General features: G+C 32.4%; 1 protein-coding gene across 5 annotated transcripts in view; it reads right to left on the bottom strand.

The window, feature by feature from the left end:
• Window positions 1-18029, bottom strand: part of LOC127727016 (tetratricopeptide repeat protein 4-like) — a 75936-nt gene that overhangs the window by 11122 nt on the left and 46785 nt on the right. Inside the window, exons 1-2 of one of the 5 annotated variants that reach the window (XM_052234401.1) lie at window positions 4365-4431; window positions 115-270 (exon numbers count right to left, since the gene is read on the bottom strand). In XM_052234401.1, the coding sequence (XP_052090361.1) occupies window positions 115-267 (153 nt within the window). In that variant the 5' untranslated portion in view covers window positions 268-270; window positions 4365-4431. The other 4 variants (XM_052234400.1, XM_052234402.1, XM_052234398.1 and 1 more) reach the window with 4 other exon arrangements.

Below are 18029 nucleotides of genomic sequence, written 5' to 3'. Positions count from 1 at the left end.
GAAATAAATACTACATTATTCACTTTCAACAAATATTCTTCGAAGATGGGTCCTATTTGCAGAATCTCTGTACAAAAAGTATATGTGCACTGACTCGACTAACATCTAACATACTTCTATATTTAAGTCACTCTCTTTTTCTCCTTCTTTCTCATTTTTCTCCTTTTGTTTGGCTATACAATCTGCAACATATTCTTCCAATTCAGCATCTAATTTCTTTGCCAATTCTGCTCTTTCTTCATTTGTCCATACTTTCTTCTTTGGCATTCTCTGAAAAAAAATATATTCAGGATACTTTAAGGATGAAAGATTTTATCTTTCTGAAACAGAAAATGCATTTAACTTGAGGGTACCCAAATTGCAGCTATTTTGACAATTTTATCACCTATGTTTATTTATGATCCAGACAAAAGTTTCCTTTCTATGTTTATTTTGTAGATGTATCTTTATTTACTATATAGTTCACCAATTTAATTTTGAATCCATATTGAATCATACAAAAACGGGTTTTGAACCGACCTCCAAAGACCTATGATTCTGTAATGAGGAGTACCTAAATTGCATCCATGCTTAAATTCACATACGTGAAAATCGAATAACTGATGTTTCGTTTTATTTTCTTCCAATGTTTATATCAATTTGACAATTGTCCATGCTTACAGTTAAAATAAAATAAATGTGGATAGTGTCCACATGTGGACAACATCCGTAAAAAATCGAATAACTGATGTTTCGTTTTATTTTCTTCCAATGTTTATATCAATTTGACAATCGTCCATGCTTACAGTTAAAATAAAATAAATGTGGATAGTGTCCACATGTGGACACAGATGATGCCCCCGCTTGCATATCATATAGTTATAAAGGGACATAACTGAAGAACGGTAAAAGTGATGCTACCCAAATTTGAACTTGATCTGAGTTTTGTGGTAATAAGCATTGTGTGTAAGTCTCATAACATTTGGTTCAGGCTAACTTAAGTAGAGAACAGAAACTAAAAATTCAGCAATTTTTCTATTTGTAAACACGCATAACTCTAGAACGGTTGTGTATAACTTTTATAACATTTGGTTGAGACAAACTAAAGTTAGAGAACGGAAACGAAAAATTCAGCAATTTTTACGTTTATAAAGGGACATAACTCAAGAATGGTAAAAGTGTCGCCACCAAATTTCGTACTTAATCTGTATTATGTAGTAATAAGCATTGTGTATAAGTTTCATAACATTTGGTGGAGGCAAACTAAAGTTAGAAAACGGAAACAAAAAATTTGTACTTGATCTTCATGATCTTAGTTTTGTGGTAATGAATATATATATATATTGTGTATAGGTTTCATTATGTTTGGTTGGGGCAAACTTAAGTTACAGAATGGAAACTAAACATTTTGCAATCTTTGATTTATAAAATGGGCGTAACTCAATAATGCTTCAAGTGACACTACCCAAATTCAACTTGATCTGTGTTTTATCAGTGGAAGTCAAAATTAAACATTGCAATGTATAAAGCATTGATTGTAGTTGATTCAACTATAATCATGGACAAAGGAAGATTTAAATTTAAAAATTACTTGATATTTAGAAGAAAATAGAAATTTTGCAATTTTTCCATTTATAAAGGGGCATAACTCTAGAACGGTAAAAGTGACGCCACCAAAATTCAAACTTGATCTGTGTTTTGTGGTAATAAGCATTGTGTATAAGTTTCATAACATTTGGTTGAGGCAAACTAAAGTTAAAGAACGGAAACCAATTTTGGGACGTACGTACGTACGGACAGACAAGGGTAAAACTTAATGCCCCCTCCGCTACGGCGGGGGCATAAAAATAAATAAATTCTTTTAATGGATTACTGCATCATATTTTAATTGCTCATTTTAAAAGTTGACTTTTTGTCGACTTCGCATGGCTACGTTTCTATAGGTTTTACTTTTTGAAGTGAATACTTCATCTGTTGATATATACTGTGACCGTTTTGCGTATATTTAAATATAGTTAACTACACAAATGTATATTGAAACATGTGCATAATGTCAAATCATAAAAATACAAATTGTTTAGTCAGGTCAGGAATAACCATCAATTGGTGGATTATACTTCTATTCAGGTATAATCCACCATTTGACATATAATGAGATACACCAATTGAGGTATAATACAATACATACCAAGCTTTGAAGACCACTTAGGGATGACATTTTATTGATTCTGACACTTCAAGCTGCATTTTGTTAGAGAAAACCAAAACTAGTATGATCCTCCTTTTCTTCTTATAAATTCTGAGTTTTCATCTATTAAATTTTAATTTTGTTCTATAGTCTCTTGCTGTCCTTTCGACTATAACAAATCTTCAATTTGGAACTGATGCAGACTGAAGGAAACCAGTTGTGAATATCCACCAATTAGTGAATTATACCTCAATTAAGGTACATGTATTTATAATCCTAATTTTCACAAAACGCAGCACAGGAAGTCAGAAGCAATTACATATCACCAATGAGTACTCGTCAAAGCTGAAGATGGTATATGCAAAAAGATGCTCCAATATCTCTTTAAAAATGTTTGTGATAATAACTGCATTATACCTCAATTAACACTTCCTACTTAATTGTATGAGATACCATCAGGAAAGAGAAGAAAAGACAGTTGGAGATACAAAACATCCCAATAGATCTTCATACCCTACTAGCACCAGCAAAGAAAGAGACATACAAGAGAACAGCGGATATTTAAGGAGAATATTTAAAGAGTTCAGGGCGATTTCAAGACACACTTAGCCCTGGAGAATCCTGATCCTGCGCCTAAACAAATTAACCTAAGTAGTGTGACATTACTCGGTGAAACTATAGTACTTAGATGAAACAAGCCGTATCGGGTCCGTTCGCCCTAATTACATGTTCGCCCTGGGTCCGTTCGCCCATAGAGTCCGTTCGCCCTGGTCTGTTCACCCTATTTTTTATAAAAAAAATAATATAAATGGTTTAATTTAAAGTTTTGTAATCTTATTCAGATATTTAAATGGTAAATTAAAAATGTATATCTCCAAATTCATGAATAAACATTGAAATTAAAAAAAAAAAATTTGTTTTGGAGCATTAATCAGGCTAATTGGCTTCATTGTTACATTTGTTTTTATTCAGAATTACTTTTAATGACTGTTGATTGTAAATAAACTCATCATAGATACCAAGATTGAAATTTTGTACGCCAGACACACGTTTCGTCTACAAAAGACTCATCAGTGACGCTCGAATCAAAAAAGTTAATAAGGCCAAATAAAGCACGAAGTTGAAGAGCATTGAGGACCCAAAATTCCTAAAAGTTTTGCCAAATACAGCTAAGGTAATATATTTCTGAGGTGGAAAAGCCTTAGTATTCCAAAAATTCTAAGTTTTGTAATTTAGAATGCTGATTAGATATGATTACGATGTCTTTGATCTCACTGATTGTTGCAGTTATTGTTTTTGAAGGATTAATAATGAAATTATTTTTTTTTTAAATAAACAAGTCAGCTTGGAATGAGTTAAAACAATGATGTAAGAATTGTAAGACATTAAAGGGAAATTGTTTTCACTGCTAGGCTACTTTGATCTCAAGGTGTTGAGTGAGTTGGATCTTGTTATACCTGTTTGGATTGTTTTGAAATTGTTACAAGGTTTCAAAAGATAAATTTGTACAGATAACTTGGTTTCCAGTTCCTGAACACTTCTTCTTCCCCAAAATACTGTCAACATTCAACATGATGAATATTCTGACAAGAATAGTCAATGTAAACATGGTAAATCAAAAGAAAAATAATTATCTGGTAGCATCAATACAATATAAATATTTCAGCGGAATTTTCAACAAACTTTAACATAATTAATTCAAATAATTTATAGTTTACAAGACAACAAAATAAAATAGAAATCAGGGCGAATGGATTCAGTGCGAACAGGAATTAGGGTGAACGGACCCAGGGCGAACAGGTATTAGGGCAAACAGGTACTAGGGCAAACGCGAATCAGGGCGAACGGACCTGGATTCGAAACAAGCAAACGCAAAGCGACTAGTTGTGTCAACATATATATTGACCTTAGGATCAGGATCTCAATTAATGTATCTCATTATTATATTTACTGGAGTATACCTAGTCCAAATAATTATGACGTCTTGAAAGGCTATTTTAATTTTTTGCTGTGACGCCTTACTGCGACGTCGCAGTAATGGTTATTCCTGACCTGTTAGTCTCGGTGAGGACTTTTGAGATTTCCGTTGCAATTTTTGCTAAATGAGTGCAATTTGGGTACTGTGACGTTAAGTTTTATATATCTAGTGGATGTTCAACCATTAAATGTGTCCAACTGGCCTTGGAGTGATACTAACAGATTAGGAGATGAAAAACAATATTATAAAACGTGATATTATTTTGACAGGAAATAGGAAAACCGACACTAAAACCGGCAGTGTTACGGAACGGATATGCATGTTCCGTATTCAACGATACATTCTTTATAATGAGTAAAATTGAGAATGGAAATGGGGAATGTGTCAAAGAGACAACAATCCGACCATAGAACAGACAACAGCAGAAGGTCACCAACAGGTCTTCAATGCAGCGAGAAATTCCCGCACCCGGAGGCGTCCTTCAGCTGGCCCCTAAACAAATATATATACTAGTTCAGTGATAATGAACGCCATACTAAACTCCAAATTGTACACAAGAAACTAAAATTAAAAATAATACAAGACTGACAAAGGCTAGAGGCTCCTGACTTGGGACATGCGCAAAAATGCGGCGGGGTTAAACATGTTTATGAGATTCACTTGTTGTCGAGTATCGAATTGCGAGTTACAAATTTAACTGAGTCGAGTTGCGAGTTACAAAAGTGGAGTCATTTCGTAACTAGTCGATTCGTAACTTAACTAGGTCGTTTCGTACCTGAGACGTTTTGTAACCGTATATCAATATATAATAACAATAAGAGTAGTAGGTTACGTAAAAAGTAATAAAAAGACTTATTGATGTATGTATATATATATATATATATTTATTTATTAAATAATTGATTGCACATAAATTTACACTTTACTAGTACAGTTTTGCACACATGCGAATAGAACAGAAGAATTTGAATTGTCCATCATCATTTAGATGTACCACGTCTTTATCAAAGTATTTAGTCTTCTGCCACGTGCTTTGATGTCTCCGATACTTGACACCACTCATCTTTATGTTGCTTAATTAGTTCTTTATTTATCTTCTTTTTTTTCTATCATAAGTTGTTTCTCAGTTTCATGTTTCTTGATCAAGTTAGTATCCGAAGGTAAACTAAAAAGATATCAGCGTGTTCGGTATGATTTTTTGTAACAGCGGTATAGCTTATTGTAGAATAACGTCTTTCCAAATTAAAAAAAAATCCATATTATGATCTCCTATGCCAGGAAGTTGGCATATATATGCACTCTCCGCTTGGGGTTGAATCACAAAGTTAACAAAGTATAAAATTATTTAATTTATCACATAAAGTACATGGCATATCACATTTCTGACTAATTCATGAGATATCTTATATATATTAAGTTAAATGTGCAATTGTGCCTATATCATCCTAAACCTTTGCGAAAGACGAAGAGTTAGCACTTGGTATGCTAATGAATATCCTTTATTCAAGCGTCACTGATGAGTCTTGTATAGACGAAACGCCCGCCTGGCGTAGAAAATATTATAAGCCTGGTACCTTTGATAAGTATTTACTTTAGGCCTAACACAGTACCATATTCTGTGAGATGTCGATAATTTGCAAGTGTATTTCATTTGTCTACATGATTTATTTTCTTATGCTTGATTTGTTCAGTACGGTATACATTTTGTCTTATATCTACAGTATATCCTGTTTTATTTTAGAAAATTAACAATGTCGCTCTCATGAAAGAAATTTAAGCGTGCGTGACTTTGCAACATATCGACTCTTATAAATAAGTATCACATAACTCTTTCAAATCCTGCAATCAAAATACCGGGACCCTTCCTCATGCAGTGTATAACTAAGTTCAAGTACATGTATGCTTTGTTTATTAAATGTGAAAATTCTGTTTCAAAAATCAGACGACACGACCGTTTATATATATATAATTCTTAAGAAATTAAAGAAACATAATATTTTCGTAACTCGCAACTCGACTTTCGTAACTCGCAACTCGACTTTCGTAACTAGTAACTCGCAACTCGACTTTCGTAACTCGCAACTCGACTTTCGTAACTAGTAACTCGCAACTCGACTTTCGTAACTAGTAACTCGCAACTCGACTTTCGTAACTCGCAAATCGACTTTCGTAACTCGCAACTCGACTTTTGTAACTCGCAACTCGGCCTTTTCAACTCGCAACTTGCAACTAGACGATAAGAAACCCTCCTTTAGAATACGATACGAAAATATAATGTATAGGACTACTTAATATTAAAAATCCTTGGTATCATGGTTCTGAGACCACTATACCACTGTTATAGTAGTCTCAGCATGGTTGTATTCAATATCGCGATGGAGCTCTGGGTATTTTCATCATAATATAACCAAGATATAATAGTATTTATGTACTCACAGGCACTTATCTCTGAAAAAAAATTCCTATATACCTTAATATAACACGTGTTATATTAAGGTATATAGGAATTTTTTGTTCAAAAACTAGTGCTTGTGTATGTACTGCCGAAATTACCCACATGAACTTACCTTAAATAAATCAAATATTAACAGCAATACGTGTCCTTTCCTAGATTTAGACATTTCAGTTCTACACCAGAAACTTTACGACAAAATGGATGACTTTTATTTCCCTATTGTTAATTTTCCTTTTTTCGGACGGTGATGTTCCTCTGGCACCGTCTTATGGTGTTTATATATCCCAACTCGTTCGCTATGCCCGTGTCTTTAGCGACGTTTTGGATTTCAATAAGCGTACGTAATCTATGTATTACTGGTAATTTATTAAGTCAGGAATCTCGTTACCACAAATAACTTAAAACCTTTACTAAGTTCTTCCATAGATACAAAGATTTGGTTTGCAAGTTTAGCTGTACCTGAAAAAAAACTTATTTCAGACAGAATAGCACATCCTAAATTTTACGGTGATGTTTTTACGGAGCCCGGAAATTTATATACCATCCGGGTAAACTTATCAATCTATTCTAAAAGGTTACCAATTCATCACTGTAATAAGATATTTGAATATTGTTTTTTATCGGTATAAATATTGATTTTGTTATCATGCAGTAAATTAAAGGCAAACTAAATATTATTGTTATACACAATTTGTACATTCACGATCCTAAAATCTGTCGATACCTATATATTTTGGCATCGCTCAAAGTCATGTTCTTCTCTGACTGTAAATGACGTCTTCTACTAAATCCATTGGATGTTGGATGTGTACAAATTGATATTTTAGTCTTAGGCACATGACTTTTTATTAGTTGTTATTGGCTTTGAACTAGCTTTCAGTAATCTCATATCTGTAATGTGTGTCTTTTGGGTTTTTATGTGCTTTTTATCTATCTGATAAGTTAAGCCCCTTTCAACTGAGTTTTATATGAAAATAAGGAGATGTGGTATGATTGCCAATGAGACAACTATCCGTCAAAGTTCAAATGAAATGGATGTAGACAATTATAGGCAACCGTACGACCAACAACAATGAGAAAAACCCATACCGTATAGTCGGCTATAAAAGGCCCCGAAATGAAAAATATGAAACAATTCAACTGAGAAAACTAACGGCCTAATTTATAACAAAACAATTTACGAAAAACAAATATGACAGACATAAACCAACAACAACTGTTGCAAAAGGCATGACTCAATGGATTTTTCCGAGGCACAAAACAAGTAACATTAACACTAAGCAAGGTTCAGATAAATAACTGTTTTGTGTTTTCTATCATGTCTATACACGACAAAATGAATAAAACAGTTATTTTTCTCCCGAATTGCACCGATTGTAAGCTTGATTTTACTTCTAATAGTTGCTCTTACATTAACTTAACCGAGTACAAGAATGTCCTACAGCAGAGTAAGTAACATGTCTAAAAATTATACTCATAAGTCAAAAGACAGTTATATATGAAAATAGTCTATTACAAGTAGACACAAAACCTAGTGCATGAGAATAGGGACCAATGTGTCCATCCTACATGTAAATGGCATAAAATTCAGTGTGAGGTTGCTTTTGAGGTGTTTTGGCCATGTCGTTTGAGCAATATGCCTGTTTAGCGTGAGTTGTTTCAGTCAAATGTCATATTACAGTTTTCCTATAGAACAGCCTTTTGATTTAGTTGGAAATTGAAGTAATTTTTAATCATGGCACTGCCAATAATTTGCGGCCGCCTGGGCAGAACGTTTTTAAAATTAATTAAAATTTAACTTGAATATTACAAGGACTATTTAAGACTTGAGTTACAAGCAAGTTAATATAAACTTGCTTAAAACTATATTCATACACAAAATGTAATTATCTTTTATTTTTTAACAGGAGCTATAAGAAAAGCCACAAAGGACTAGTTCAATTTGCAGGTTTACAATTTGGAAGTGGCACAGGTACTTTGGAATGTCCACAACCATTCAGGAGGAAAACATTTTTTTTTGAAGTAAGATTTTCATACAGGATTACTGTCATTTCATATTTAATTCAAATTTTTAGCATAAACAATACATTAACTTAAAGATTAAAGGCATACAATACAGATAAGATCTCTGGATTTTTAAATAAATTAATTTTTGGTGACAAAATAGAAACAAGTTGTTTATTTAAATCAAGCTTTTAGTCCAACAGTATGCTTTCATAAACAACCTCTTTGCTTTCCTTTGAAAATGCTTTCAAATACAAACAACTGATTTGATGACATCTGTGTTTTTCCCGGAAGTTTGAGTTGTATTTTTAGCAACATCACGGAAACAATGCATAAAACTTGGATAAGTTATTATTTTCCTCTACTACTAGTACTGTATCGTATGCCCTTAGATACAAATAACAAATCATAAACTATGTCACCCTACAGATTTAAACAATTAAAAAAGACAATAAGATGGATTTTAAAGACCCTACATGATAAAATGAAAACCCACAAAATAACAAGAAAACCAACAGCCTGATTTATATAAAACAATAAACGAAAAAAATATGATAGACAACAATCAACGAGTATAATAAAATAACAGGCTCTTGACTGGACACATCTGTAGTCCCAATTTTTTTTATAATGTGTTTTTTTCTTATAACAAAATGAAGTTCAGCTTTAATTTTAAAAAGACAATTAAGACCTTTATGGATTCATTGAATGAAAAGGTTTTTATCTGTACTGTATATTTGATCCTGTTAAATGCTATATATTTATATTGTTTAAAGGATAACATAGATCTATTTAGAATTTGTCAATATCCTCATTTTGAGACTACTGGTTATTTGATTCAAAACTTTTAAGGGGGGGGGGGGGGTGTGTGTGGGGGGGGGGGGTATGTCCTTCAGGCATCTTGATTCGTTCTCTAATAAAGGAATATTTAAGAAGTTTATATATAAATGTAAGACTAATAAATTGTTTTTTTAATGATTTTTTTTCAGAAGCATGGCACAACAAGAAAAAGATATAAGACACTACAAGACATTCCAAGTGATTCTGAACAAGACAATTGATAGACTTTTCAAATGTATTCTTAAATAAATCAAATAATGGATGCAAAATAGTGTTTTGCTCTTTATCTCTTAAGCCAATTATTGACTTTGGATGTAATCCTTAGGCTATTAGAAATGTTACATTTTTTGTTTAGATAGAGGAGTTATTTTGAAAAATCTAAATTTGGGACACAAGTTTTAGTCAATGTAACCTCAACTTTAAAATGTGTATAATGGATTGATTGATGTTTGCTTAACGTTCAGTGGCAACTATTTCATGCATGTTCAGGATGACATGTGCATGATGTGTATAAGATAGGTAATAAAGGTTGAGAGTGAAAAACTAAACATTATACCATTGCGGTAGGAATATGGCTTTATTGCAATGTCTGTCTGTCCATCTATCTTTGTCCAACAAATATTTTCATTACTGTTTTCCCAAAACTACTGAACAGGATGAGTTCATATTTGGTGAGCTGCATGATAGTGATGAAATGTGATGTGTGAGCATTTTTGTATCTGTCACTCATATACCTGTTTCCTGTTTGCTTATATTTCAGTATGTTGAATGAACACAAATTTCTCATGACTTCTACCGGTAATGCTGCTGAACAGAATGACTTCATATTTGGTTAGTGGCTTAACCATGATGAGTTGTGTCTGCCAATTGGATATGTCAAAATTAGTATATACTTCCTGTTTTTGGATACTTTGAATTGTGAATTGTCATGAGTTGTGTCTGCCAATTGGATATGTCAAAATTAGTATATACTTCCTGTTTTTGGATACTTTGAATTGTGAATTGTCATATGCTCAGCAAAACAACTGATTTATCTTGTTTGTATAATATAGAATGAATCACTGTGTATCTATTAAACTAATGATTTGTTATATTAATAAGCTGGAAACTCAATTCAAAGTACAGAAAATTTTATATTGATTTGATATAGATATCAACCAAAAACATCTTCTAAAAACGTTTTGAAAACATTTTTCAGGCACTTGAAAGAAAATATCCCAAAAACATATTTATAACATTATTTGATGTTCATGATGTTTTTCAAACGTTTAGAAAATATTTTTGAAAAGATTATCAGAATGTTTTATACGCCATTGTTTTGCACATTATCATGATACTTTTTGACAATATTTTAATTATATCATGCCAATATTTTAGGAAATATATTAGAAAAAATTTTTGTGATATTTTTCCAACCATACACTTTTATATTTTTCTTACATTTTTTTACGATATTTTCATGTCGTTCGACATAACATTTTAATAACATTTAAAAATTATTTTTGTGTTTGCTGGGTATGTCCTTACTACCTGAGCAACATGTTAATGGAAGGTGGTGCCGATTTGTCTGATGACGCTTATTTAGAGCTGTTTTAAATGTGTTTTCCGGTATATCAAATCTTCAAACAGTTTTTTTTTTTGATAGTTCAATAGTTCAATAACTTCGTTTTATTATCCTTTTCTTTGTACCTTAATATGTAATGTGATAAACTTTGTTAAATTGTGAACTAGTATATTTATGTTAAGGATACCCATATGTAGCCTCTGGCTGTTGGCAATCCTCTTTAAATAAATTGGTTGTTGATCTTTACAGTTGTCCATCATTCTGATATTGTATCATTTATACTAATACTTGAAAACACGAGTATACTCGTTGTAATGTCTTGAATGTTTAACTGATCATGACTAATTTACACCTAGAAATTGACAATGAGGGTAGGTTGAAAACAAAACTTTACGACAAAAGAGATGATTTCAGCTTCCCAATTGTGAACTTTCCATTTCTATGTAGCAACATTCCAGCAGCGCCTGCATACGGAGTAAATATCTCCCAATTGATACGATATGTCCGGGCTTGTATTTCCTATCATGATTTCCTTGATAGAGGATTGCTGCTCACAAGGAAGCTATTAAACAAGAGTTCTAAATGGTGAAGTTGAAAACATCCCTTCGTAAATTTTACGGACGCCATCACGAGTTGGTTGACCGTTATGGAATAACCGTTTCACAGATGATATCGGATATGTTCCTTATGTCGTAACTACAATACCCTTCCCTTTTCACGAATGTGACCTACCGAATTAGACTATTTACCGGATTAATAACATAAGCAACACGACGGGTGCCACATGTGGAGCAGGATCTGCTTACCCTTCCGGAGCACCTGAGATCACCCCCAGTTTTTGGTGGGGTTCGTGTTGCTTAGTCTTTAGTTTTCTATGTTGTGGCATCTGTACTATTATTTGTCTGTTTGTCTTTTTATTTTTGGCCATGACGTTGTCAGTTTGTTTTCGATCTATGAGTTTGACTGTCCCTCTGGTATCTTTCGTCCCTCTTTTAAGTTGAAAGACTGAGATAAAGATTTTACTACAAGTATCACATAAACATTATCGATGATCCATGTAAATGAAGCTAAGATTAGAAGCCTGCCAGATGGACAAGTACCCTTTTCAAAAATTCCACACACCAAATATATTTGACATATTGCTTATAGTATATAAGAAACAGACCTAATCACAACACTTAACATTGACAAATGAACTACGGTACGTCTAAACACCGCCCAGGACCTCCTGAGTGCACTCAGGACATACAAAGTGCACTCAGGACAGGAAATATATGTTTTGGTTAGTGGTGAAGGTATGCATTCGATAGATAATTTAATTCTTCATCTTATATTTTTTGTTTTGATAAATCATTTTAATATTTAAAAAGTTATTAAGGTTTTCATTGGCACGCGCCGTTTTTATGAAATATGTCAGGCATGACCGATGATTATATTGAATACCAATTATCATGTTGATTAGGTCGTTCGATCTTTAATAATTAGGAGTGATTAGTGATGGTACTTACCTCATACAAGTAAGCTTGACAAACAAACAAAACCAAGATGTCTTTTTGAAAAATATAAAACAATGAAGATATATTGTTTTAGAAAAAAATGTTAAATAAACTTTTCGTTTTGTTTGTAATAATTGTAGCCAGTTGAGAAATGTGAGAAATCTAACATATAGTTGGGAAATTTTCATTCAAGTCATTTCATTTGAAAACGTTCAAAAATATAGATATAATTTATTGCAAAATGTGGCGTCCTTGGGGATCAAAGCCCCGTTTCAACTACGAGAAGTTTTTCCAGAGATTGAGCAAGGTATATTAACTTAATAGATAAAAATGTATCGTAATTATTTTCTTTGTATAGATTTTCGTATTTTATTAAAATTTCGTTCAATACTGAAAATTTTTAGTTTTATACTCAAAAAAAAATTAAGATGAATAATTCTTTCGTATTTTCATATCTCTAGGTATATTACAATAGACTTTAATTGAATTGTTCCATAGTAAAAAAAAAAAGAATCGGTGAAACACCATTAATTAATTTACTTTCAAGCTAACAGATAATCTGATCACTCACTAAAAATAGCGTTGATTTTTTTTATATTGGTATCATTGCGTTTTAATTCTTATTTATATATATATGTATGTGTGTGTGTTTTCTTCTATTTTCTTGTCGTTAAGATTCAATCAAAATTTCATTTAGTAAGATTTATTCCCCTATTGAAACTCGTTATTGTCCAGTAATAAATTCCTTGAACGGGTTTGAAAAGGGAAATAAATTTGTCATACTTTGTATATGGAACCCGTTTTTAACTGTAGAAGCCGTACTTACCAAAATACGCTTTTCAAACAATCAAATCTCATATAGTTAGATATTATTTCTCATTTTTATCGGACTTGTCCAGTAATTTAATTCCTGAGTAATATGAATGTTTTAACAAATCCGCATTTAGTAAGATTTTTATTCCAGTTATTTAAGTCCTGAGTAATATGAATGTTTTAACAAATCCGCATTTAGTAAGATTTTATTTCTCATTTAAATCGTTCTTGTCCAGTAATACAAGCCTTGAACGAATTTCAATGTGAAAATAAATTCCGAAAAATGAATTTGTCTCCGTTTTCTGAAAATTATCATATTTGGGTATTATTTCTAAACAATTTCATGTAGTAAGATTTGGTTTTACATTGAGCTCGTTCTTGTCCAGTATTAGATTTCTTGGGCAGTTTTAATGTAAAAGTAAATTCTGAAGAATGATTTGTTGTAAAAAAGTGAAAAGAAAATGTCTTAATTTTATTTCTGAGTAATACGAATGTTTAACAAATCCGCATTTAGTAAGATTTGTCATTGTAAATATTGTACATACATGTAATTGTCTTCTCTATACCTATGTATATGGTTTATTGAGAATAAAATTTGATATTCAGTAAACATTGTTTTTGTTTATTCAGTTGATTTGGAGAGAGAGAAAAAAATCACAAAGAAAAACAAAAATCGAACTTGTTACAGAAAAAAAGGCAACTATAAAATAATATGATTATTTAAATTTCTTTATTCATGAACTGCAGAACACAACAAAATTAATTAAGCCGTCATAATGAAAACTAAACTGAAAAAGTTCATCGAATGGGTTATCTTATTGTTTTCTCCATAAACGTACAATACACTATGCATAATTTAAACCAAGAGTTCCAAATGGAGAAGTTGAAGTCATCCCTTCGTAAATTTTACGGACGCCATCACGAGTTGGTTGACCGTTATGGAATAACCGTTTCACAGATGAAATCGGATATGTTCCTTATGTCGTAACTACAATACCCTTCCCTTTTCACGAATGTGACCTACCGAATTAGACTATTTACCGGATTAATAACATAAGCAACACGACGGGTGCCACATGTGGAGCAGGATCTGCTTACCCTTCCGGAGCACCTGAGATCACCCCCAGTTTTTGGTGGGGTTCGTGTTGCTTAGTCTTTAGTTTTCTATGTTGTGTCATCTGTACTATTATTTGTCTGTTTGTCTTTTTATTTTTGGCCATGACGTTGTCAGTTTGTTTTCGATCTATGAGTTTGACTGTCCCTCTGGTATCTTTCGTCCCTCTTTTAAATTTAACTACATTAAAAAATCCCGGAAAACTTAAAACATCGTTTTATTCATTTAAAACGTAACACTGTACTAACAACACAATTCATAAACAACAATAAAGATAATCTAATCAATTTTGTTGATTGGATAATTCACGGTTCAGTTGTTGTGTAATCAGTGACACGTGCCCTCATTATTTTATAAGAATTAACATATCTATCTAAGTTCGATTTCAAATTCTACCAAAATGTATTTCTTAAATAAGCAGCATGTAACAAATATATACATCTATCCTGTGTGCAAATACGATGACTATAAAGGGTCCTGAGTGCACTTTGTATGTCCTGAGTGCACTCAGGAGGTCCTGAGCAGTGTTTAGACGTACCCAATGAACTATAAACATGAGGTTGAGGTAAGATAAAACCTGGAAGACGGACATGTACACCTTGCAAATATTCTGTGCACCGACTATAGTTGAAGCATTGCTTATAGTACCTAACCTTGAAAATTAAACTATGACATATGAACCATGGAAATGAGGTCAAGGTTAGAAGAGTCTCGGTGACAAGGCTGAAATAAATCATAATATTGTAGGGAAGGGGTGGATCAGTATGTGTACCAAATCCATGGCAGTGTAATCTTCTTGGCATTTACTCAACATCTTTTATTCACATTTATGGATTGACAAGGTGATTAAATACAGTAATAAGGATTGGAATGTGAAATTGATAATCATGATTCTCAGTCCACCACTGCATCATTCCTTTTTTTATTATAGGTTTGTATTCATTTATACAATTTCTTTTTACTTTAATATCTTCATGATATATACAAACAAGTTCCAGCACCACCATTTCAAAGGAGATGGATTATATAGTAATGTTCAAATTCCACAGAAGTGCCAGGGCAGTAAAAAATGGTCAGCACCCTAACTCAGTAAAAAAATAGATTCTTATACCAAAAAGTTATGCAGATTTAATATACAATCACCCATCGCACCAAAAAAGAAAGATTTAAACTCGGTATTAAGGGGAGATTACTCACATAATTCAATTTTATAATGGAATATTCAGTAGATTTTTATATTTTGTATCATAATAGAAAATAAATGGGGAATGTGTCCATCGGACATAGATGATGTCCCCGCTTACATATCATATAAAGTTATAAAGGGACAAAACTGAAGAACGTTAAAAGTGACACTACCCAAATTTGTACTTGATCTGAGTTTTGTGGTAATAAGTATATGTATAAGTTTCATAACATTTGGTTGAGGCAAACTTAAGTCAGAGAACAGAAACGATAAATTCAGCAATTTGTCCATTTGTAAAGGGGCATAACTCTAGAACAGTAAAATTGATACCACCAAAATTCCATCTTGATCTGTGTTTTGTGGTAATAAGCATTGTGTATAAGTTTCATAACATTTGGTTGAGGCAAACTAAAGTTAGATATCGGAAATCAAAAATTCAGCAATTTTTCCATTTGAAAAGGGGCATAACTCTAGAACGGTTAAAGTGACATCACCAAAATTCAATCTTGATCTGTGTTTTGTGGTAATAAGCATTGTGTATAAGTTTCATAACATTTGGTTGAGGCAAAGTAAAGTTAGAGAACAGAAACGAAAAATTCAGCAATTTTTCCATTTGTAAAGGGGCATAACTCTAGAACGGTTAAAGTGACCCCACCAAAATTCAAACTTGATCTGTGTTTTGTGGTAATAAGCATTTTGTATAAGTTTCATTACATTTGGTTGAAGTAAACCGAAGTTAGAGAAAGGAAACCAACTTTGGGACGTATGGAAGGACGGACGTACTTACAGACGGACAAGGGTAAAACTTAATGCCCCCTCCACTACGGCGGGGACATAAAAAAAAGTACGGTGATCCCATTTTTTCTTTTACTAGTAATTTTTTAAATGCATTCAATAAGAGCTATCTTCTGATGTTTTATTTCATTTTGTTATTCAGTTGTCTGTCTATTTTCATAGTAATGCTTTCCCAATATAATCCTTACTAATAAATAAAATTGATAATGGAAACGGGGATGTGTATAAGAGACAACAACCTAACCAAAGAGCACAAAACAGCCCAAGGCCACCAATGGGTCTTCAACACAGCGAGAAAATCCCACACCCAGTGGTGGGCTTCAGCTGGCCCCTAAACAAAAATGTATACAAGTTCAGCGAAAAATGGACGTCACAAACTCTGAATCATATAAATGAACCAAAATTAAATATATGGAGAATGTGTCCCCATGGACACAGATGATACCCCCGCTTGCATGCAACATTATAAAGGGACATAACTCAAGAACGATAAAAGTGACGCTACCCAAATTTGTACTTGATCTGTGTTTTATTGTAAAAAGCATTGTGTATAAGTTTCATAACATTTGGTTGAGGCAACTTAAGTTAGAGACAGAAACTAAAAATTTTGCATTTTTTTCCATTTATAAAGGGGCATAACTCGAGAATGGTTAAAGTGACCCCACAAAAATTCAAACTTGATCTGTGTTTTGTGGTAATAAGCATTGTGTATAAGTTTCATAAAATTTGGTTGAGGCAAACTTAAGTTAGAGAACGGAAACTAAAAATTTTGCAATTTTTCCATTTATGAAGGGGCATAACTCTAGAACAGTTAGAGTGATGCCACCAAAATTCAAACTTGATCTGTGTTTTGTAGTAATTAGCATTGTGTATAAGTTTCATAACATTTGGTAGAGGCAAACTCAAGTTAGAGAACGGAAACCAATTTTGGGACGTACGGATGTAAGTACATACAGATGGACAAGGGTAAAAACTTAATGCCCCCTCCACTACAGCGTGGGGCATAAAAAACAATACTAACAAAGGCCAGAGGTTCCTGACTGTAAATTTTTCACAATCTGTAGCTTGAAAAAAAGTTTGGTGACCTACATTTTTTGTTGTTGTTAAAAAAGAAAAATTAAAACAACATTTTGGCAAAATACGCAAAGAGGCTGTCATTTTTGTCAAGCCTGCAACTTTTATGTTGCAAAATCAAGACAAAGCAATCCAATATTTTGTCAGTTGCAACATTTAAGTTCAGTCTGTGGTTAAAGTTTTTTTCAGACATCAATAACTTTTTCACACTTTTATGGAATTTTATGAAATTTGGACTGAAGCATTTTTTAAGACATAAAGACATTATCTAGAGCAAATTTTAAAATATTTTATTTTTATTTTTCCATTTTTCACCGAGAAATAGACTTAGTTTTTTTTTACAGTAAATACTTAGATACAATCCAAGGTTGAAGTTTTCCAGTCATCAATAACTTTGTCAAACCTTCAAGGAATTTTATGAAAGTTTGACAGAAGCTTTTTTATGATCAAAAAGACATTATCTAGTGTAATACAATAAAACTGTTATGTTCACTTTTCCATAATTAACTGATTAAAGGAATTAGTTAATTGCAGTTAACAATA

The sequence above is a fragment of the Mytilus californianus genome, unplaced genomic scaffold, assembly GCF_021869535.1.
Source record: "Mytilus californianus isolate M0D057914Y unplaced genomic scaffold, xbMytCali1.0.p SCAF_19, whole genome shotgun sequence".
In the NCBI taxonomy this organism is placed as follows: domain Eukaryota; kingdom Metazoa; phylum Mollusca; class Bivalvia; order Mytilida; family Mytilidae; genus Mytilus; species Mytilus californianus.
The sequence above is the reverse complement of the archived record's forward strand: the minus strand, read 5'-3'. Positions and strand labels throughout refer to the sequence as shown.